A 23,092-nucleotide genomic window follows, 5' to 3' on the forward strand; every position below is an offset into this window, starting at 1 on the left:
TACACAGTTGAATGTGCTGACAACAAAATCACACAGAAATGATCAATGGAAATGAGATGAGATGATGAGATGAGAACAACTTTATTAATCCCATATTATATATTAATATATTAAATTATTAATGTATTATATTTTATATATATATTATATTATATATACAATATATACTATATACATATATATATATATACAATATATTAAATAATTAATAATAATTAAATTAATTAAAAAATAATTTGAATTAATAAAAAAATATAATTATTATTAATAAAACAATAATTAATAATAATTATTAATTAATTTATAAATCAATTGTATCAACCCATGGAGGTCTGGATTAGGAATCACACTCAAAATTAAAGTGTAAAAACAAACTCCAGGCTGATCCAACTTTGATGTAATGTCCTTAAAACAAGTCAAAATGAATCTGTGTTGCTTCCTGAGTGGACACTATGATGTCACACAAGTGTGATTGACTTGGAGTTACATTGTGTTGTTCAAGTGTTCCCTTTATTTTTTTTGAGCAGTATATATATAGACTACCAAATTATTCAAATTAATCAAAACAAAATTTACAGATTCATTAATTTGCATTTAGTAAAAATGAGCTACAAATTACTGCATGAAGTGGACAGACCATAGATTGCAGGCATCTCAGAGAAACAATGTGTTACTTACGCATGTGGTCAGGCTGTGTGACAGGAAAGTGACTCTGGCAAAAGGGTCGGACAAACCGGTGTTATCAGCAGCTATCAGACCTCGAGCCTGATACATGTGGCACCGCAGCTGGAAATGATTCTGCTCTGCACACAGAAAAGATAGTTTGAATTATCTCCCACAGATAATTCTGTATCAGCATGTTACAGGTGAATTAGCCCCCAAAGTAATTGAAAAGTGATCACCTGAACAGATCAAGTGGGTGGGGAAGCTGCTGGCGTCTTCACTCAACGCTGAAGGAGTAAATCCTGATGGCAGGTTTTCAAGCATTTGCTTTGAATCTGAACAGGTTCCAAACCACAGGTACACATCCAGTTTGGCTTGGACAGATAACCCAGGAACGCGCTTTCCAGGGGACTACACACACACACACACACACACACACATGACCGAGTCCCTAAGTCCTCCAAAATGTACATTACACAGGCGCTTAATAATAATGACTTTCAATGTGCAAGTAAAACTACGAGAGGTAATAATTATGAGAGAACTAGTTAAGGCACTGCTCATATTTGCTTACCTTTAGGAAAAGAGTTATTATCTTGCCACAGTGAGTTCCTCGTTCCTCCTGGTTGCTGGAGTACAGCAGGTCTCTGGCTTGAATCCGAGCGTAAGCAACACGCTTGTTGTTACTTAACAACCAAACAAAAACATCTGGGACTGTGTGTTGAGGCTGTGGAGTTAAATATATTAAAAACAGACCATTAATCAGACACATAAAATCCCTAAAATGCACCTACAATATATCATTATGTATAACTGTAAACAAGTGAAACTTGTACCTCCTCCACTAGAAACCGTAGTTTGTGTGAGAGTTTTGTTGCTTCCTGAAGCATTTCTTTTACACCACCAAGATTTCCCTTCCTCCTTACCAGAGCCTGTGCATCTCCAATCATAAGCTCCTGTAACATGCAAATGTGCAAACATGCAAATACATCAGTGGTGGGCTGTTAGGGCCTGCAAAGCCTTCTCTGCTGGCCTAAAAAATATCTGACTCACAGACTTATTATGATTAATTTCAGCCATTATTTGTCGTCCAAATCAAAGAAATCTGCCCAATCACAGTTTGAGTTGCTACACCAAGGCCTTCTGGAAGGCTATGGTAGCATCAGCGTGTCACACGCCCTTTGATTGGATAGTCAGAGAGTACACTAGCCAGAGCTAGCAGGCTGCATCTGTGGTGAGCTACACAAACACATATATAGTTGTGTTGATATAACAGCTAATTTGTCAACCCGTGATGTAGTTTTGTCTGGTTAAAGGAGTTTTGCGACACAGTTGAGCGAAAGAGAGGCCGATACAGGGAACTCTATGAGGCCACTGAACGCATCGCAGGCGTTCCCAGCGCACAAAGAGGTCAAGCGCAAGATCGTTGCATGTACTACCACCAACTCCATCGCAGGATTTTGGACAATATTATTTTCCAGACACAGACCAGATTACAAGACCCGGAAAAACCGATGCTCATCACCCTACTCGACCCCCCGAGGTTTTGTGGATACAAAAAAAAATTGTTTATATGTGTCGCAGTTGTAGCTGCAGTAGAGGGAGACTTGTGCACTGCAGGTTTGTTTCTTCAGCAGCAGCATTTTTTGTGGCTACACAAGTTATCTCTGTGAAGTATCGGCTCTTTGTACTGGATTATAAGATGGTTTTCATAGCTGTAAAACAGTTATTGAGGCGTAGATTGATAAATGGAGCACTATTGAAGGCCTGGGTGTGAAATGCACGGCCCGCCACTGAAATACATACTGCATGTAATTAATGTTACATTAATAATTCATTTAAATTATGTGAGAAACTAGATTTCTAAACAGGGAAAATACAAAACAAAACAAAACAAAACAGATACAATTAAACTATAGGTTCGTACCATAATTCAACCATGATTGAAGTTTTAAACCACACTATAGTTTGTTCTTACATTAATAAAATTTTTGATTGTATTTGATTGCTCAGAAGTGTGTGTGTGCATGTGTGTGTGATCCTCCCACCAGTTCTTGTTTACACATTGTGAGACGTTTCTTGTCCAGTTGCGTCAGGTGATTAGACTTGAGTTCTGCCTTTAACTTTGCATCTGCTGTTGAAATGAAACCCCTGCAATGAGTAGTTATACTTTTGTTAAACTCTGTGACCAGATTTTTCAGTTTTATACACTTATATAAAATTCTCTGATTGTGAGCTCTGGAATACCTGGCATCCATACAGAACTCTCTGAGTACTCTCTTGAGTGTGTTCTCTGCTTCTGGATCTGACCTCTTGATAAGATCTTCTGCACTGGCCACACCTTCCTCCTACAAAACAAGAACTGATTGGCTTTATTTGGATACACAAATATACACTCACCGGCCACTTTGTAAGGTACACCTGTCCAACTGCTCGTTAACACTTAATTTCTAATCAGCCAATCACACGGCGGCAACTCAGTGCATTTAGGCATGTAGACGTGGTCAAGACAATCTCCTGCAGTTCAAACCGAGCATCAGTCTGGGGAAGAAAGGTGATTGGAGTGACTTTGAACGTGGCATGGTTGTTGGTGCCAGAAGGGCTGGTCTGAGTATTTCAGAAACTGCTGATCTACTGGGATTTTCACGCACAACCATATCTAGGGTTTACATAGAATGGTCCGAAAAAGAAAAATTATCCAGTGAGCGGCAGTTCTGTGGGCGGAAATGCCTTGTTGATGCCAGAGGTCAGAGGAGAATGGCCAGACTGGTTCCAGCTGATCGAAAGGCAGCAGTGACTCAAATAACCACCCGTTACAACCAAGGTAGGCAGAAGAGCATCTCTGAACCCACAGGACGTCCAACTTTGAGGCAGATGGGCTACAGCAGCAGAAGACCACGCCAGGTGCCACTCCTTTCAGCTAAGAACAGGAAACTGAGGCTACAATTTGCTCGAGCTCATCGAAATTGGACAATAGAGGTTTGGAAAAACGTCGCCTGGTCTGATGAGTCTCGATTTCTGCTGCGACATTCGGATGGTAGGGTCAGAATTTGGCGTCAACAACATGACAGCATGGATCCATCCTGCCTTGTATCAACGGTTCATGCTGGTGGTGGTGGTGTAATGGTGTGGGGAATATTTCCTTGGCACTCTTTGGGCCCCTTGGCACCAATTGAGCATCGTTGCAACGCCACAGCCTACCTGAGTATTGTTGCTGACCATGCCCATCCCTTTATGACCACAATATACCCAACTTCTGATGGCTACTTTCAGCAGGATAATGCGCCATGTCATAAAGCTGGAATCATCTCAGACCGGTTTCTTGAACATGACAATGAGTTCACTGGACTCAAATGGCCTCCACAGTCACCAGATCTCAATCCAATGGAGCATCTTTGGGATGTGGTGGAACGGGAGATTCGCATCATGGATGTGCAGCCGACAAATCTGCGCCAACTGTGTTATGCCATCATGTCAATATGGACCAAACGCTCTGAGGAACGCTTCCAGCACCTTGTTGAATCTATGCCACGAAGAACTGAGGCAGTTCTGAAGGCAAAAGGGGGTCCAACCCGTTACTGGCATGGTGTACCTAATAAAGTGTACGGTGAGTGTATGTGAGATAGGTTTCAATTCAACAATGCCTTTCTTGCAAACCGACCACTGTGTAATGAAATGGAAAGTTTCAAGTCACTCTTGATAAGGAGGGTCACAATAATAATGGTGTTACTTTAACATGGTCAGCAGGCAAATAGTGTGTGTGTGCATGTGTGTGTGTGTGTGTGTGTGTGTGCCGGCATGCATACAAATAAAGCAGCAATGTTCTCCAGCATGTTAGAGATGTGGAGTCGGTATTTTCTGTCCTCCCAGTCACTCAGCACCTTAATGCATGGCTTCTGTTTCTTCAGGGGCAAATACATATAGTGCCTAAATACACACATATATATTTTTTAAAAGGTTAGTAGAACAATATAGATGCATTTATCCACCAGCAATTTTTGAGATACTTGGGAAATAAAATCCCACTGAGACACTGATGGTATTATTTTGATACATGAGTTGGTGATACATCTACTGTAATGCTACGGTAGAAGGGTAACTGTACTGATTCTTTTTGTAACATTTAATTTAAAAATATTGAAATACTTGAGTAATAAAGGGAAGTTACTATTTGCTACGTAGACTTGAATTGCACCATAATAAATTGTTGCAGATTTTAAAAGAAGGCTGTGTAGCAAAATACCATAGTATGCATAGTGTATTCAATGAGGAATCAAGGCATCAGGTTAATATATCACAATGACTCGACCTGTTTCCTTCAACGATGAGTGGTTTTGCAGGAGGTGTAGAGGACCAGGGAGAGCAGGTGGAATCCTGGGTGTTTCTGGGCAGGAGGGGTGTGTTGAGGGAGGTGGACTGAGCCGGACTGGAGGAGCCTGAAGTGTTGCTGCTGTCTGCAGCTTTCCTACGACTGACTGCGGGGCTGGCACTGAGGCCAGGTTGAGCCACTTGCTCTTGGACATTCCCACAAATACCTCGGAGAAGAAACGAAAAAAAAAAAAAAAAAACTTTTATTAACTGAAACGTATTCAATCGGAGGGACAGCACATGTTACATGTTTTGGAGATAAGTTCAGAGAAGCCAGACTAAGATGGTTGGGTCATGTGCAGAGGAGTGATAGTGAATATGTTGGTAGAAGAATGCTGAGGTTGGAACTTCCAGTCACTAGAACAGTGGTTCTTAACCTGGGTTCGATCGAACCCCAGGGGTTCGGCGGGTCAGTCTCAGGGGTTCGGCGGAGGTCAAGACACACATTGGTGATGACATCACTGGCAGCAGGTGATCACGCTACATAGCTCGGCCTATCCGTGCTGCAGGGATTTTGGCGCGCTCAGTTGTTGCAACTTGTGACTGTCGTGATGGTACGTCATGTGATTTCTTTCTTAATATTTTAATCCCTTCATACTAATTATGTCGGGCAAAAAAAGAAAGCGGTCGGAAGAACACGTACAATACGGATTCACATGTATGACGGAACGAGATTGGAATCGATGTCCTAACCGCATGATTTGGAATGACAAGATGAGCAATTCCAGTCCAGCACCGGCAAAACTAAGGGAAGGCTTCCTTCAGCTGCATGGAGATGGGAACTACAAGAACATAGCGCTTGCTGAATTCAAGGTGAAGGGAGCCAGATTCCATGAAAAGGCTACTCTGCCTGTTCTTTGTACCCATCAACGAACCGATCCTCGATCCAATAAAAAAGGGTTCGGTGAATGCGCATGTAAAACAGGTGGGGTTCAGTACCTCCAACAAGGTTAAGAACCACTGCACTAGAGGAAGGCCAAAGAAAAGACTTATGGAGATACTGGAAGAGAACATGAAGCTAGTTGGTGTGAGAGAAGAGGGTGGAGAGAATAAGGTTAGATGGAGGAGGTTGATTTGCTGTGGCGACCCCTGAAGGAAAATGCTGAAAGGAAAAGAAAATCAACTGAAACATATTCAAAAATATTATCTAACAGTTTATAAGATGACTCAAGTATAAGTAAAAACTAAGATGAAATAATATGTTGAATAAATTAAATGGCTTAAATATTAGGCAACATTGAGTTCAGCTTGAACAATTAAATGCAGCCTCAGGGCGGCACTGGCCCGTGTCTCTCCAAGCCTGCCTTGGGAGGACACGGAGCAGTGTCTCTCTGTGCCGGTCCCAAGCCCGGATAAATGCAGAGGGTTGCGTCAGGAAGGGCATCCGGCGTAAAACTTTTGCCAAAACCAAATATGCGAGACAACCAAAACTATACCATACCGGATCGGTCGCGGACTGGGTTAACAACGACCGCCATTGGTACTGATGACCTACAGGGTACTAATGGAAATTGGGCTACTGTGGGTCGAAGAACAAGAACAAGAAGAAGAGGAGGAGTGCGTGTTCGGAAGCAGAGAGAGAGGAGGAAGGGAAAGAGTCTGGGACTGAGAGTAGGGACTTTGAATGTTGGGACTATGACAGGAAAAGGTAGAGAGCTGGTCGACATGATGCAGAGAAGGAAGGTGGATATACTGTGTGTCCAGGAGACCAGGTGGAAAGGTAGTAAGGCTAGAAGCTTAGAAGCAGGCTTTAAGTTGTACTATTATGGTACTGACAAGAAGAGAAATGGAGTAGGAGTTATCTTGAAGGAGGAGTTTGTTAGGAGCGTCCTAGAGGTGAAAAGAATGTCAGATAGACTTATGAGTCTGAAACTGGAAATTGAAGGTGTGATGCTCAATGTTGTTAGTGGCTATGCCCCGCAGGTGGGATGTGAATCTGAAGAGAAGGAGAAGTTCTGGAATGAGTTGGATGAAGTGATGCAGAATATTCCCAGAAATGAGAGAGTGGTCATTGGTGCAGACTTCAATGGACATGTCGGTGAAGGCAATAGAGGGGATGAAGAAGTGATGGGCAGATTTGGTATCCAGGATAGGAATGCCAAGGGACAGATGGTGGTAGATTTTGCAAAAAGGATGGAAATGGCTGTAGTGAACACCTTTTTCCAGAAAAAACAGGAACATAGGGTAACTTATAAGAGCGGAGGCAGGAGCACGCAGGTAGACTACATCTTGTATAGACGAGGTAACCTGAAAGAGATCAGTGACTGCAAAGTAGTTGTAGGTGAGAGTGTAGCCAGACAGCATAGGATGGTGGTTTGTAGGATGACTATGGTGACAAGGAAGATGAAGAGGACAAAGGCAGAGCAGAGGACAAAATGGTGGAGGCTGAAAAGGGAGGAGTGTTGCATGGTTTTCAGGGAGGAATTGAGAAAGGGTCTGGATGGTCAGGGTGAGCTTCCAGATGATTGGACAACAACAGCTAGTGTTATCAGGGAGACAGGTAGAAGAGTACTTGGTGTGTCATCTGGAAGGAAAGTAGATAAGGAGACTTGGTGGTGGAATGAGGAAGTGCAGGAGTGTATACAGAGAAAGCGGTTAGCGAAGAAGTGGGATACTGAGAGGACTGAAGAGAACAGACAGGAGTTCAGGGAGGTGCGGCGAAAGGTAAAGATAGAGGTAGCAAAGGCAAAACAAAGGGCTTATGATGACTTGTATGCTCGGTTGGATAGTAAGGAGGGTGAGAATGATCTATACAGGTTGGCGAAACAGAGAGATAAAGATGGAAAGGATGTACAACAGGTCCGGGTGATAAAGGACAGAGAGGGAAATGTATTGACAGATGCTAGAAGAGTGATGGGAAGATGGAAAGAGTACTTTGGAGAACTGATGAATGTGGAAAATGAAAGAGAGGCAAGGGTAGAAGAGGTGATTATCGTAGACCACGAAGTAGCAAAAATGAGTAAAAGTGAAGTGAGGAAGGCATTGAAGAGGATGAAGAGTGGAAAAGCAGTTGGTCCTGATGATATACCTGTGGAGGTGTGGAAGTGTCTAGGAGAGGCAGCGGTAGATTTCCTGACTAGATTATTCAACAGGATCTTAGAGAGTGAGAAGATGCCTGAAGAATGGAGACAAAGTGTGATGGTGCCTATTTTTAAGAATAAAGGGGATGTGCAGAATTGTGGCAACTACAGAGGGATAAAGTTGATGAGCCATACAATGAAGTTATGGGAAAGAGTAGTGGAAACTAGACTGAGAGCAGAAGTCAGCATTTGTGAACAGCAGTATGGCTTCATGCCTAGGAAGAGTACTACAGATGCAGTATTTGCGTTGAGAATGCTAATAGAAAAGTACAGAGAAGGCCAGAGGGAGTTGCATTGCGTTTTTGTAGACCTAGAAAAAGCATATGACAGGGTGCCAAGAGAGGAGCTCTGGTATTGTATGAGGAAGTCTGGAGTGGCAGAGAAGTATGTTAGACTGGTGCAGGACATGTATGCTAGCTGTGAGACACTGGTACGGTGTGCTGTAGGGGTAACAGAGAAGTTCAAGGTGGAGGTGGGACTCCATCAGGGATCAGCTCTGAGCCCCTTCTTGTTCGCAATGGTGATGGATAGGCTGACAGATGAGGACCATGATGTTTGCGGATGACATTGTGATCTGTAGTGAGAGCAGAAAACAGGTAGAGAAAAATCTAGAGAGGTGGAGGTATGCTCTGGAAAGGAGAGGAATGAAAGTTAGTCGCAGCAAGACAGAATATATGTGTGTGAATGAGAGGAACTCGGGTGGAGCGGTGAGGCTACAGGGAGTGGAGATCAAGAAGCTGGAGGATTTCAGGTACTTAGGGTCAACAGTCCAGAGCAACGGAGAGTGCGGAAAAGAGGTGAAGAGACGGGTCCAAGCAGGTTGGAATGGGTGGAGAAAAGTGTCAGGGGTACTATGTGATAGAAGACTATCGGCCAGAATAAAAGGAAAGGTGTACAAGACAGTGGTGAGACCAGCGATGATGTATGGACTAGAAACTGTTACAATGACCAAAAGACAGCAGGCAGAACTAGAGGTTGCAGAGATGAAGATGTTGAGGTTCTCTTTGGGAGTGACCAGGATGGAGAGGATCAGGAATGAGTCTATCAGAGGGACGGCACATGTCCGATGTTTTGGAGAGAAGGTCAGAGATGCCAGACTGAGATGGTTCGGTCATGTACAGAGAAGAGATAGTGAATATATTGGTAGACGGATGCTGGAATTGGAGCTGCCAGGCAAGAGGTCTCGAGGAAGACCAAAGAGAAGATTTATGGATGTAGTGAGAGAGGATATGAAGGTAGTTGGTGTGAAAGAGGAAGATACAGAGAATAGGGTTAGATGGAGAAAGTTGACTCGCTGTGGCGACCCCTAACGGGAAAAGCCGAAAGAAGAAGAAGAAGAAGAAGAAGAGTTCAGCTTGAACAATTAGATTAATAAAGATGACAATTTATAATTAACATCATTTTTTATTAAAGGTTGCCTTTATGCATTTGACCACTTTTGTCTGGGACTCACCCAATGAGAACTCGAAGCAAATGGGCTTGTCTCCAATTTTCCTGTCAATCATGGTGGCTTCAAATATTGCACCAAACAGCAGGAAACTCTCCGTGTTATTTTCATTCATCTGGAAATAAACATTACAATTCAATCAAATATCTGTCCGCATGCTATTTGTCATGTTTATATAAAACAAAAACTGTATGCATCATCTTTGACTGTCACAGGTCATTGTTGATAAATTAAAATTAATCTCACAGTTCCAAGTTATGTATTTGCCAGAGAATTATTTAGAAGTTGCTATAATGTAATAGATGTTTAACATGAGATAAAGAGGCTCTCCTGGTGCCTGCGATGATCACACAACATTCATCTTGCATTAATAATGACCCCTTTATGTTCACCATTCTTCTGTACAATCCTCTCCTGTGGAATCTTCTCTTGTGGTATTCAATATTTATATTAAACATTTTCACTTTTAGAAAAAATTGTGAGAAACAAATCCCCAAATTGTAACAATACAGTGATATATTGCTTAGTGAATAGTGGCCACCACAGCTGTGAGCCATAGCGTTGTCAGATGGCTGTACAGGTGTAGTTGTAAATAATATAGCAATGCTTGAATACACCTCTTTCATTATATACAGTTGATGGTATGGAATGTATTCTGTCTGATCAGATGTGTTAGCCAATTCTAGACTGCTAAAGATATTCAATGTGACTTGTTTCACTGAGTGGCCGGTGCGGTGCCATTGGTATAATGGTTTTTGAGCGAAGGCAAAAATAATAAAATTGACCCAGATTGAGGACAAGGGCAAGTCGACATAGATACCTTGACAAGGAAAGCAGAGAAAGGTTTGGTAGCCAAGAGTCTTAGCCTGAGACAAAAGTACCACAGTACCAGTGTCAGTACCACAACATAGTTATTGTATACCATAATATGGCATGATTAAGGAAATGCAGCCTCAGGGTGGCACCGGCCGGTGTCTCCCTGAGCTCCCAAGCCTGGATAAATGCAGACGGTTGCGTCAGAATGGGCACCCGGCGTAAAACTTTTGCCAAAACCAAACATGCAAATCAAATCTAATAACCAGATCATACCGGATCGGTCAAGGCCCAGGTTAACAACGACTAAAATTGGTACCGATGACCTACAGGGTACCAATGGAAACATCCTCTCTTACACCAACTGCCCCCACAAAGGCTGTTGGTGTAAGAGAGGAGGATACAGAGAATGGGGTTCTGACCCCGGAAGGAAAAAGCCGATAAGAGAAGAAGAAGAAGAAGAAGATGCCATGATCAAGGAGAACCATTATGGGCCATGGCTAAGAATGGAAGCACTACATTGGCAGTTTTTGATAGATTCTTAGTGTTTGGTCCATAACACTCATGCTTGTCAAATCCTTCCATTTTGCAGATCACCGCAAATTTCACTGCCCTTCTCACCGCAAGGGGAGCTTCCACGGGTAGAACCTCTGCTGCTGCTGCTTTGCCTTTGTCATCATCGGCTGCTCCTCCACCTCCAGGTCCTCCAGGTCCTCCCCCAATTGGACTTTTACCATCCTTCTCTCCTGCCTTTCCTCCTTTGGTGTCTTTCACAGGCTTGATCATTCGCATGAGTTTGGACTCATTGCCTCCACCACCTAGCAAGATCTCCACAGCCAGCTCCAGGTAGATCCGACCTCTTGCAGAATCAAGAATTGGATTATTCAGTTTTTTTATGATTTGATAATCCCAAGATTTGGTTTGACATTCAATCACATGTGTTTTTTTTTTTGTTTGTTTATATCATCCTTATTAACCTGTATGAAATGCCCTCTCCAATGCCCTCATTTAGCTCTGCCGAATCATCGCCAAGTGAAAAGTTCCTCGCGGAGCCATACAGGTTGATCCAAGCAGGACCGAAGGTTGGTAAAAACCCTGAAAAAAGACGGGAGGACAGAGAAGGACAATATATCTAAAAAGTTAAAAAAGCCTTCACCGCTCTTTACCTCTGTCACCATCCTGTTCGTTGGAGATTCGTCTCAGGTCAAAGAAATGAGTTCCAATGGCGACATCACTCATGCTTCCCTCGTCCCAAACCTGTGTGGATAGGCACACGATGTAATGTAAGTATTTTCATATTTTGTTAAGTATATCATTTAAACTGATAGAAATTAACTTGGATCTTCATTCTCTGGCATAAAGGTGGGAACATTTCCGTAAAGACGATCTGTTCATTCCAAACTGGGTCTGCCGTCGACCTCTGTGTGGATGTGCGGCCCTAAGAGACAAAATGAGAGAAGAAGGAGGGCCTTTATTTAACTAAGAAAACGTTGGCGTTTGTTTACAAAGAACTTTTCTCCCCTGGTGTGTATTTAGATGGTAAATGCCAAAGAGTTTTATATATACTGCTCAAAAAAATAAAGGGAACACTTGAACAACACAATGTAACTCCAAGTCAATCCCACTTGTGTGAAATCATAGTGTCCACTCAGGAAGCAACACGGATTCATTTTGACTTGTTTTAAGGACATTACATCAAAGTTGGATCAGCCTGGAGTGTGTTTTTACACTTTAATTTTGAGTGTGATTCCTCATCCAGACCTCCATGGGTTGATACATTTGATTTCCATTGATCATTTTTGGGTGATTTTGTTGTCAGCACATTCAACTGTGTAAAGAGCAAAGTATTTCATAAGAATATTTCATTCATTTAGATCTAAGATGTGTTTTTTAAGTGTTCCCTTTATTTTTTTGAGCAGTGTAGTTACCCCTCAGTCCATGGCCTAATATAACTTGTATTATCTTGTATTCTTTCCTTTTTGCTTGTCAACCACTTCTGCATTCACAGGTCAATTACCTCTAATAGACGCTGCACTCACCACTTGTTTGAAGAAGCTAACAACAACATATGGGTCGATCAGTGCTGTGTTTTGTCCTATGAAGGCCTTTGTGACATTGGCCATAATACTAGAGTTGTTCCTTGGAAGACTCTCTGCCCTGTACACCTTGACATAGAAACGAGCCCAGGGTCGCTCAGCGGGAAACCCCTCAGGTATCAGAAAGTTTCTGAGAAAAAGACATGGAGAACAACCCATAATTCTACTGAGGCATGGCAGGTAAATAGTTAGTCAACTCTGCAGAACTCTGAAATCTGAAATTGCCATAATCACAATGACCAAAAGACAGCAGGCAGAACTAGAGGTTGCAGAGATGAAGATGTTGAGGTTCCCTTTGGGAGTGACCAGGATGGAGAGGATCAGGAATGAGTCTATCAGAGGGACGGCACATGTTCGATGTTTCGGAGAGAAGGTCAGAGAAGCCAGACTGAGATGGTTCGGTCATGTACAGAGAAGAGATAGTGAATATATTGGTAGACGGATGCTGGAATTGGAGCTGCCAGGCAAGAGGTCTCGAGGAAGACCAAAGAGAAGGTTTATGGGCGTAGTGAGAGAGGATATGAAGGTAGCTGGTGTGAGAGAGGAAGATACAGAGAATAGGGTTAGATGGAGAAAGTTGACTCGCTGTGGCGACCCCTAACGGGAAAAGCCGAAAGAAGAAGAAGAAGAAGACATTATCTTGAAAGGTCAAGGTCTCTCACTTGTCTATTTGCTCTTCAGCATCACTTGATTTGACTCCAGGCTGTATAGCATTTCCCTTTGTTGAGACACTGATGTCACACTTGACATAGCCTTTTATCCCAGTGCTAAAGTCACCAGGATAAGTCAGTATCGCCCATTTATTGGTGAATTGATGACCTGGGAAGAAACAGAATGGTTCAAGTAAAGGAAAGTGAAAAAGAATATAATGTTTGTACTCCACTAATTATCACTTTGCTCAATTATTTGAAACACATCATCCAGAGCACATATCATCTGCAGTCGTGGGTAAACATTTATTTTTGACTTTTTTTTAACTTATACTGTATATGCAGGTATGTATTGTTTAGTACTGCAAACCTGGTTGCTTATAGACTGTCCCCACATCTATCTTAAAGGAGCCAACACAGAAGCTCCTCAGCATTTTAGAATGCATCACCTGGAGAAATAAAGCAACATGAAGATTACACTAAAGCAGAGAGTATGTGAGCTTTAGGATCTGTATCCTTATGTACTCGTGTGATGTAGTATTTACAAATGTGAATTATTAATAATGAATGTGCAGATGTTCTAAGAGCTCACCGTCAGTTTGATTACTCTGTCGAAAAATACCTCTTTGTGGGAGAAGAAGTCAAACACGAAATACTGGTGGAAAGATGAGAAGGGTGAAAGTGAGAACTTTCTGGATTCATATTTTGCCAAGAGCATGATATTTTGTTGGCCATTTTGATAGGGAATAAAGATGACTAACTCACACATTCTAAATATTTGACAGGCATTGATGTTTCATTCATGAAAAATAAGCAAGATATAAGATATTTTCTGCTTTACTTTCATTCCTACCTCATTGAAAAAGGGAGCGTTGGTTCCTTCTTTGACTGAGGTCTGCTTTTTCTCATCGCCAATCTCAATCACTACGCTTGGATCAATGTTCTCACCCACCAGTTGCTTTGCCTCTGTGATGTTAATGGCAATCTGTAGGACATAGAGATTTATATATATATAGATATAGGTGTGTGTGTGTGTAACGCAGCCTATGGGGTCACAGGCCAGTGTCTCCCTGAGTCGGTCCTGAGCCCACATAAATGCAGAGGGTTAGGTCCGTAAGGGCGGTGTAACACTTGTGCTGAAACCAAATATGCAAATCAAACCTAAGAATCTCATATCGGTCGAGGCCTGGGTTAACAACGACCGCCAGTGGTGTCAATAACCTACAGGGTACCGGTGAAAATTGGGCTACTGTGGTTCGAAGAAGGAGATGAGGAAGGTGTATTCGGAAGCAGAGAGAGAAGAGGAAAGGCAAGAGTCTGAGACTGAGAGTAGGGACTCTGAATATTTGGACAATGTTGATGATGCAGAGAAGCAAGGTGGCTACACTGCGTGTCCAGGAAACCAGGTGTAAAGGCAATAAGACTACAAGCTTGGGAGGAGATTTTAAGTTGTACTATCATGGTACTGACAGGAAGAGAAGTGGAGGAGTTATCTTGAAGGAGGAGTTTATTCTGAATTCTTGTGGAAATCTTCTTGTCTTGGCAACTTCAGTGGGTCTAAGTTATGGTGGCTTGCTGTGTAAATGGAAGAGTTGAATCAACTCTAATACTGGATCAGTCTAGGCCCAGGTTAAAAACGACTGTCATTGGTGCCAATTGTCTACAGGGTACCACTGGAAATTGGGCAACTGTGGGCCAAAGAAGGAGAGGAGTCAGGCATGTTAAAAAGCAGCGAGAGAAGAGGAAAGGGAAGAGTCTGGGACTGAGAGTAGGGAGTCTGAATATTGGGACAATGACAGGTAAAGGTAGAGAGTTGGTTGACATGATGCAGAGAAGGAAGGTGTGCCCAGGAGACCAGGTGGAAAGGTAGTTATGCCAGAAGCTCAACCCTTGAACACTAACGTCAGGTGATTTTCACCCACACAATTCTTGTCATGTGATTTTCATTGTGTTGCCATTGAGTTTCATGGGTCCTTGGGTAGCTTCAGGCTGCTCACTGATGTTATCAATTGTATGTTTGTTTCCCTCCTCCCATCGGCCCATCTATAAATTGATGAAAACTATATTTTATCCAGTATCTTGTATTGGGTAACATATACCCAACGTTAGAGTTGGTGTTACTTTTTTTAACGTTTAACGTGTAACGTTAGTAAGTAAACGTATGCAGGTTTTAAGTTGTACTATCATTGTACTGACAGGAAAAGAAATGGAGTAGGAGTTGTCTTGAAGGAGGAGTTTGTTAGGAACGTTCTGAAGGGGGAAAAGAATGTTAGATAGACTTATGAGTCTGAAACTGGAAATTGAAGGTGTGACGATCAATGTTGTTAGTGGCTATGCCCCACCGATGGGATGTGAATCTGAAGAGAAGGAGAAGTTCTGGAATGAGTTGGATGAAGTGATGCAGAATATTCCCAGAAATGAGTGGGTAGTAATTGGTGCAGACTTCAATGGACATGTTGGTGAAGGCAATAGAGGGGATTTAGAAGTGATGGGCAGGTTTGGTATCCAGGATAGGAATGCAGAGGGACAGATGGTGGTAGATTTTGCAAAAGGACGGAAATGGCTGTAGTGAACATCGTGAACTATGCTGTAGTGAACAGCATAGGATAACTTATAAGAGCGGAGGTAGGCGCATGCAGGAAGACTACATCTTGTATGGACAAATTAATCTGAAAGAGGTCAGTGACAGCAAAGTAATTGTTGGTGAGAGTTTAGCCAGACAATATAGGGTGGTGGTCAAGAGGACAAAGGCAGAGCAGAGGAAAAAGTGGTGGAAGCTGGAAAAAGAGCAGTGTTGTATGGTTTTCAGGGAGGAGTTGAGAAAGGCCCTTGGTGGTCAGGGAGAGCTTCCAGATGACTGGACAACTACAACTAATCTGATCAGGAAGAGAAGAGGGAGTACTCTTGAAGGAAAGTAAATAGAGAGACTTGGTGGTGGAATGACGAAGTATAGGAATATATACAGAGAAAGCCGTTAGCAGAGAAGTGGGACACTGAGGGGACCGAAGAGAGCAGACAGGAGTACAGGGAGATACAGTGTAAGGTAAAGATAGAGGTAGCAAAGGCAAGACAAAGTGCCGTACAATGACTTGAATGCTCATTTGGACAATAAGAAAAGAGGGAATTATTTATGCAGGTTGGTAAAACAGAGAGATAGAGGGGGAAAGAATGTACAGCAGGTCTGGGTGGCAAAGGATAAAGAAGGAAATGTATTGACAGATGCTCGAAGAGTGATGGGAAGATGGAAAGATTACTTTGAAGAGCTGATGAATGAGGAAAATGAAAGAGAGGGAAGGGCAGAAGAGGTGACTATTGTAGACCACAAAAAAACAGAAAAGTGAAGTGAAGAAGGCACTGAAGAGGATGAAGAGTAGAAAGGCAGTTGGTCCTGATGATATACCCGTGGAGGTATGGAAGTGTCAAGGAGAGGCTGCGAAACTCGCTGCAACTCCTAAATTATTTAAATTATTAAAATTATTCAACAGGATCATAGATAATGAGGAGATGCCTGAGGAGTGGAGGACAAGTGTGATGGTGCCCATTTTTAAGAATAAGGGGGATGTGCAGAATTGCGGCAACTTTCGAGGGATAAAGTTGATGAGCCAAACATTGAAGTTGTTTGAAAGAAAGAGTAGTCGAAACTTGACTGAGAGCAGAGGTCAGCATTTGTAAGCAGCAGTACTGCTTCATGCTGAGAGCGTACTCCAGATGCAGTATTTGCTTTGAGAATGCTAATAGTTAAGTACAGAGAAGGTCAGAGAGCTGTATTGCACTATTGAAGACCTAGAAAAAGCATACAACAGGGTGCCAAAGGAGGAACTCTAAGATTGTATGAGGAAGTCTTGAGTGGCAGAGAAGTATGTTAGACTGGTGCAGGACATGTATGCTTGCTGTGAGATGTGGTGCGGTGTGCTGTAGGTGTATCAGAGAAGTTCAAGGTGGAGGTGGGACTCCATCAGGGATCAGCTCTGAGCCCCTTCTTGTTGGCAATGGTGATGGACAGGCTGACAGATGAGGTTAGACAGGAATCTCCATGGATCATGATGTTTGCAGATGACATTGTGATCTGTAGTGAGAGCAGACAACAGGTAGAGGAAAATCTAGAGAGGTGGAGGTATGCTCTGGAAAGGAAAGGAATGAAGTTTAGTCACAGCAAGACAGAATATATGTGTGTGAATGAGAGGAACCCGGGTGGAACGGTGAGGCTACAGGAAGTGGAGATCAAGAAGTTGGAGGATTTCAGGTACTTGGGGTCAACAGTCCAGAGCAACAGAGTCTGGAAAAGAGGTAAAGAAACGAGTTCAAGCAGGTTGGAATGTGTGGAGAAAAGTGTCGCAGTACAATGCAATCGAAGACTGTCAGCCAGAATGAAAGGAAAGGTGTACAAGACAGTGGTGAGACCAGTGATGCGATTCGGTTTCGAAACTGTGATGATGATGAAAAGACAGGAGGCAGAGCTGGAGGTCACAGAGGTGAAGATGTTGAGGTTCGCTTGTCTCTCTGTAGTGACAAGGATGGAGAGGATCAGGATAGTGAATTATTGGTAGGCGGATGCTGGAATTGGAGCTGCCAGGCAGGAATTATATGTATATGTCTGTATGGTGTTCTTGAGTGTCGAGTAATTTGCCTTAAATAAGATTATTATTATTATCATTATTATTATCATTATTATCATTATTATTATTATTATTATTATTATTATTATATAAGAAATATATTGTAGAAGAGCGTGGGAATAAAATGAAATAATATTAATGCATACCACTGTGTTCTTTTTAACTATTACCTGAAATCTCTGTGGTTTCTTTTCAGATTCCTGGATACAAGTTTGCAGCTTGAACCTGTAAGAAAACAGAGACTTTCATAAAATACACCCTCATTATTGTCATGCCAAATTCAAGTGCATAACTTGAAGTCAATATGTTGACATGAAGAAATATCTGCAGGAAAGAATTATTCTATTCACTTTTACTTTACTGAAGATATTTTTGTTTGTTTGTCCCCTACGTAGCCACTTTGTGATCAGGACTTTAGCCCTGAACATGCTAACCCTATGTAAAATGTCAGTAATATGTGAAAATTAGCCAGTTTAACAGGAATGCACCATAAATAATTGTCACCATTCCCACGTATTTGTTCAGAAGAAAGAACAAAATAAATCACTGACGTATATTTACTGTAAATTTAACATAGATAGATAGATAGATAGATAGATAGATAGATAGATAGATAGATAGATAGATAGATAGATAGATAGATAGATAGATAGATAGATAGATAGATAGATAGATAGATAGATAGATAGATAGATAGATAGATAGATAGATAGATAGATAGAAAAAAAATCAGTGTTACCAAGACACACAGGTGGATCAATATAATCTTTTCCCAACAATGTTAACATCCTGAGCAAAGAAGATGAAAATAATAACAGTAATATGTGTTGTGAAAATACCTCTTAGTGTTTGGTATTATTCTGCTTCTAATAGGTTGGTCCTCTGTGTCTTCTCCTTCCAGCAGGCTAGATGTCTCCTTTTGCAGCTGCTCTTCCTCATCTAAATAAAAGCACAGATTACATTAGTTCGCCAGTGCATGCACACACAAACACAGAAACACACACACACACACACAAACTCTGACTTTATGTCAACATACACTGAACAGTCAGTCATGTTAAACTCATACATGACACTACATGACATATTAATAGAGATGTATTTAAGTAAGTTGCCCATCTTAACCTTAGCCTTAATCTTTAACTCCCTAAGATGTGTTTGGGGAACCTAAGCAAGTGTTGAAAGCTATGCATAATTTTTATTTTTATTTTTTTATTTTTTTTTTTTTAATTTATTTTTTATCAAAAGGTTTTAGTGAAAGTGAAAAAATACTGACATGTGGACAGTCAGCTAATTTTACTGAGTGATGGGGCATCACTCATTGCATTGCATCATTCATACAATTCCCAGGGGCATTGCATGAATAAATCCCAGGGTATGCAAATTGGTACTTTCCATTTTTTTTTGTTAAGATTGATTATTTTGTTCATGATTTCTAAATGTACTCAGTGGACAAACTATGATAAATCAAGCCCACTGAAATATATATCAAAAGAAATCACACTGTACTTATTAATAGACTATAAGTATTTAATTATCTATATATGTTTACATTTTTATTTCTATTCAGCACCTTGTTCACTTTTGTCAGAGTTTTGATATTTTGATGGCATCTTATTTTGTTGCCACATAAGGAGATAAAATGTAATGAAATGTAAGGTGTGAAGAGCTTTGAGCAAAATTTGATCTCCTAAATATCATGTTAGAGGAGATAACATTTAAGACTGAACAGACTGAACTCAAGACAACTCCCGGGGTTTATATAAAGTCCATGAAACACAATATTATGATAGTGACCTAATACTGTCTTGTCCTGAACATGTGACTGTTTAACAAGGGTTAGTCACAATACTACAAGAGTAATTACTCCCTTGTACACTGTAAAGAAGGCAGGTATTCTTGTGTCTGTGTTTGACATGCAGGCCTCACCCAAAGCTGACTTGTTTGCCAGGATCAGGCCTGTATTGACTTTCTTCTTCTTCTTTCCTTTCAGGCCAAACATATTCTTGGCTTTTCTGCAGACAGAATGTAGAGACTTTTTGTCAAGCTGATCTTATTTTGTAATGTAAATTTATCTGTAAAAACTGCTCTATAGATTACTTGTCAATCGAATACACATTTTGTATTTGTGATTATGCTAAGAAGAGAATTTGTAACATGACAGTAAAAGAACAAAAAAAACATCTGCATGAGCTAATACTATAATGGTCTATGTAAATGATGTCTTTTCTCAGGCCACATGAAAATGAATAGTTGATAAATTGATAAATAAATAGGTAAGTAGGCAGAGGCTCACATGGTGCAACCATCATCATAGTCAAAATGGGGTAATAAAGATCAAATAATTCAGCATTTCTGGTGTGGAGCTGCTATTAATTAAAAAAAAAGCAATATCAACAGAATAAGATCAGTTTAGCAATATTTGTTTGATTTATATCGTGCCTTAATTCTGGTGGGGAATTGTTGAAAATACAATGAAAGTAAATGCTTGTTCTCTTTCTTTTAACCCTTGTGTGATCTTAACATTGTGTTTACCCCCCTTGTCCTACAGGTCAAAAAGGACCCATAAGACATCTTTGTACCCTAGTGGTGTACAGCCCACATGGAAACACAAACAAAAAAGAAGTATCACTTTTTCTAATCATGGGGTCTCTTTAGGAAAAGTCATTAAATTTCAAGTTGGAAAAAAGTAGGTTAAGGTGTTTTTTCTACAGCTAAATATGGTAGTGGGTCACTTTTGACCCGCAAGACAACACAAGGGTTAAAGAAACTAGCAAGCATAACCTTCCATTTAAATGATCACAGTGACTATATACTGCAGTATTCAGCTAACAAAAAAAGAAACAGCATGTCATTTTTTTTTTGTCATCATTTATTGTCCTGGTAGTGGGGATGAATGTTAAAACAAGGATTGGGACTGGATCCAGTCTGGACTAACTTCTTCCTCTTTTCCTTTCGGCTTCTCCCTTCAGGTGTCACCACAGCAAACCAACCTTCTCCTTCTAACCCTATTCTCTGTATCCTCCTCTCTCACACCAGCTACCTTCATATCCTCTCTCACTATGTCCATAAATCTCTAACTTCTTGATCTCCACTCCCGGTAGCTTCACAGTTCTACTCAGATTCCTCTCATTCACACACATATATTCTTTCTTTACGTGACTAACCTTCATTCCTCTCCTTTCGAGAACATACCTCCACATCTCCAGATTTTCTTTCCGTCTCTCACTACAGATCACAGTGTCATCTGCAAACGTCATGCTCCATTGAGATTCCTGTCTAACCTCATCTGTCAGCCTGTCCATCACCTCCGCAAACAAGAAAGGGCTCAAAGCTGATTCCTGATGTGATCCCACCTCGTCTTTGCAGATCAACTCTTCCATTTACACAGCAAGCCACCATAACCTAGACCCACCCAATATCCTGGCAATTATATTAAGAAACTCCCCATAAATCATTAGACCTGAAGAAGCCTCTCTGATGCATCATCAAGTGAAGAAACTCAAGTCCAGTTGCCAAGACAAGAAGATTTCAACAAGAAATCAGAATAAACTCCTCCATTTCTCTTCCTGTCAGTACCATGATAGTCCAACTTGTAATCTCCTCCTAAGCTTCTAGTCTTATTGCCTTTACACCTGGTTTCCTGGACACACAGTGTAGCCACCTTGCTTCTCTGCATCATCAACCATCTAACTTTTCCTGTCGTTGTCCCAATATTCAGAGTCCCTTCTCTCGGTCCCAGACTCTTGCCTTTCCTCTTCTCTCTCTGCTTCCGAACACGCCTTCCTCATCTCCTTCTTCGAACCATAGTGGCCCAATTTTCACCGGTACCCTGTAGGTTATTGACACCAATGGCGGTCGTTGTTTACCGATATGAGATTCTTTGGTTTGATTCGCATATTTGGTTTTGGCACCAGTTTTACACCTGATGCCCTTCCTGACGCAACCCTCTGCATTTATGTGGACTTGGGTCTGGCTCAGGGAGATACTGGCCTGTGACCCCCCTGAGGCTGCATTCCAGACTGGACTAAGAAACATATTTATTGATATATGTTTTTATATATCATTTTGTATATACATACATATATGTGCATATACAAAAACAAACACACACACACATATATATACATATGTGTTTTATGTTAAACGTTTTGCAAAGAGGTTTCAAGCAGTATGAAATTAGGCATGGGTTTCCAATTCGAATCTTTGGGTTCAAGACCCTGCTTATAATCATATAAGTAACATTTGTTTCATGGATCTTGGAGATGATTTTATGTGCTACATATCCTCAGGTGAAATGTCCAGAACTAACTAAAATTGCTTCGTATTTTCAAGCTATAGCACCACTTGATGTTAAACCAAGAATAAATTCAGAAAACACCCATGTGGAAACTGCCAGCTTGCAGGCCTCATTGTGGGGATGCATTTTGGATTGGCTGCAATAGATGTTTACTTCTTTAAATACCAGGAGGACTCGGGTTCTTGGAGTCAAAAATGCTCACTGGCCTCAACAAACCTTGGTTTGCTCTCTGACCAAGTGACGATTCACTGTATTCTTGTCTCCTTCCAAAGGTTAAAAAATTAGAACTGCTATGATGGACCTCAAAACCATTTTATCCAGAGGACACGAGCAGTCATGACCTTCACTTCTTCTCCCAAATAAGTAACTTGTTCCCGTCACTTATAAGTTAAGCCCCGGCCCATTCTTTCCCTTTCTCAAGAAAAGACATGTCGTCATATGCCTCATTTGTTTTGCTCGGTTGAGGTTCCAGTGGAGATGGATGTGCTTGTAAACATCATGATATCAGGTCTTTTTCATACGCATAACTATATACCTTCTAAGCACTTCAGGACGATGAAGCCAAGAATTCATTCAGAAAGATGACAGAATAAGGATGACTGAACGTGACATCAGATTTTCTCATTCTTACAAGTACAGCACTGATATTCACTAACATTTCAATTTAATCATGTCACTCAAGATTCACCTGGAGCTTCTTAAACAGTATTATTTGTGTGTTCATGGTAAATGAACTGTGTTAATGTTTATCTTGATTGGAAGACTATCTCTGCATTATGTCTGGTTGGTTGACTGACAGGTGAAGTAAAAAAAAAAAAGAAAGAAATCTGAAATGATATGTAAATATGTGCATGCTATAAACACATAACTGCTGAAATGGCTTAAATTTGAAGGTTGCTGCGATTCGTCCATCAGATATCTACAATAGGTGCAGTTCATTTTTAGCCCTCTATAAGGTTTGATGTTAAAAAGAGTCATCCAGAGAGTTTTTAAACAAAACACTGATATCTCAGTATAATTAAGAATAAAAAGGGTAAATGCCAAACAGCAATGCCTTTT

The 23,092-nt window shown here is 41.1% G+C and overlaps 1 protein-coding gene across 1 annotated transcript in view; it reads right to left on the reverse strand.

Annotated features, from left to right (window-relative positions):
* fer1l6 (fer-1 like family member 6) overlaps positions 1–23,092 on the reverse strand; it is a 38,581-nt gene that overhangs the window by 14,360 nt on the left and 1,129 nt on the right. The window contains exons 2-22 of the mRNA XM_086144688.1: positions 19,663–19,748; positions 18,573–18,672; positions 17,904–17,958; positions 13,971–14,102; positions 13,710–13,772; positions 13,488–13,566; positions 13,130–13,286; positions 12,411–12,597; positions 11,708–11,809; positions 11,538–11,628; positions 11,349–11,466; positions 10,993–11,230; positions 9,565–9,673; positions 4,973–5,198; positions 4,470–4,590; positions 2,911–3,011; positions 2,712–2,814; positions 1,500–1,619; positions 1,238–1,390; positions 903–1,074; positions 679–803 (exon numbers count right to left, since the gene is read on the reverse strand). Coding sequence (XP_086000814.1) covers positions 679–803; positions 903–1,074; positions 1,238–1,390; positions 1,500–1,619; positions 2,712–2,814; positions 2,911–3,011; positions 4,470–4,590; positions 4,973–5,198; positions 9,565–9,673; positions 10,993–11,230; positions 11,349–11,466; positions 11,538–11,628; positions 11,708–11,809; positions 12,411–12,597; positions 13,130–13,286; positions 13,488–13,566; positions 13,710–13,772; positions 13,971–14,102; positions 17,904–17,958; positions 18,573–18,672; positions 19,663–19,748 — 2,638 coding nt within the window. The remainder of the gene's footprint in view (positions 1–678; positions 804–902; positions 1,075–1,237; positions 1,391–1,499; positions 1,620–2,711; positions 2,815–2,910; positions 3,012–4,469; positions 4,591–4,972; positions 5,199–9,564; positions 9,674–10,992; positions 11,231–11,348; positions 11,467–11,537; positions 11,629–11,707; positions 11,810–12,410; positions 12,598–13,129; positions 13,287–13,487; positions 13,567–13,709; positions 13,773–13,970; positions 14,103–17,903; positions 17,959–18,572; positions 18,673–19,662; positions 19,749–23,092) is intronic.

Source organism: Fistularia commersonii, chromosome 4, assembly GCF_037954325.1.
Source record: "Fistularia commersonii isolate RoL2024-O1a breed Wild chromosome 4, RoL_Fcom_v1.0, whole genome shotgun sequence".
Taxonomy (NCBI): Eukaryota; Metazoa; Chordata; class Actinopteri; order Syngnathiformes; family Fistulariidae; genus Fistularia; species Fistularia commersonii.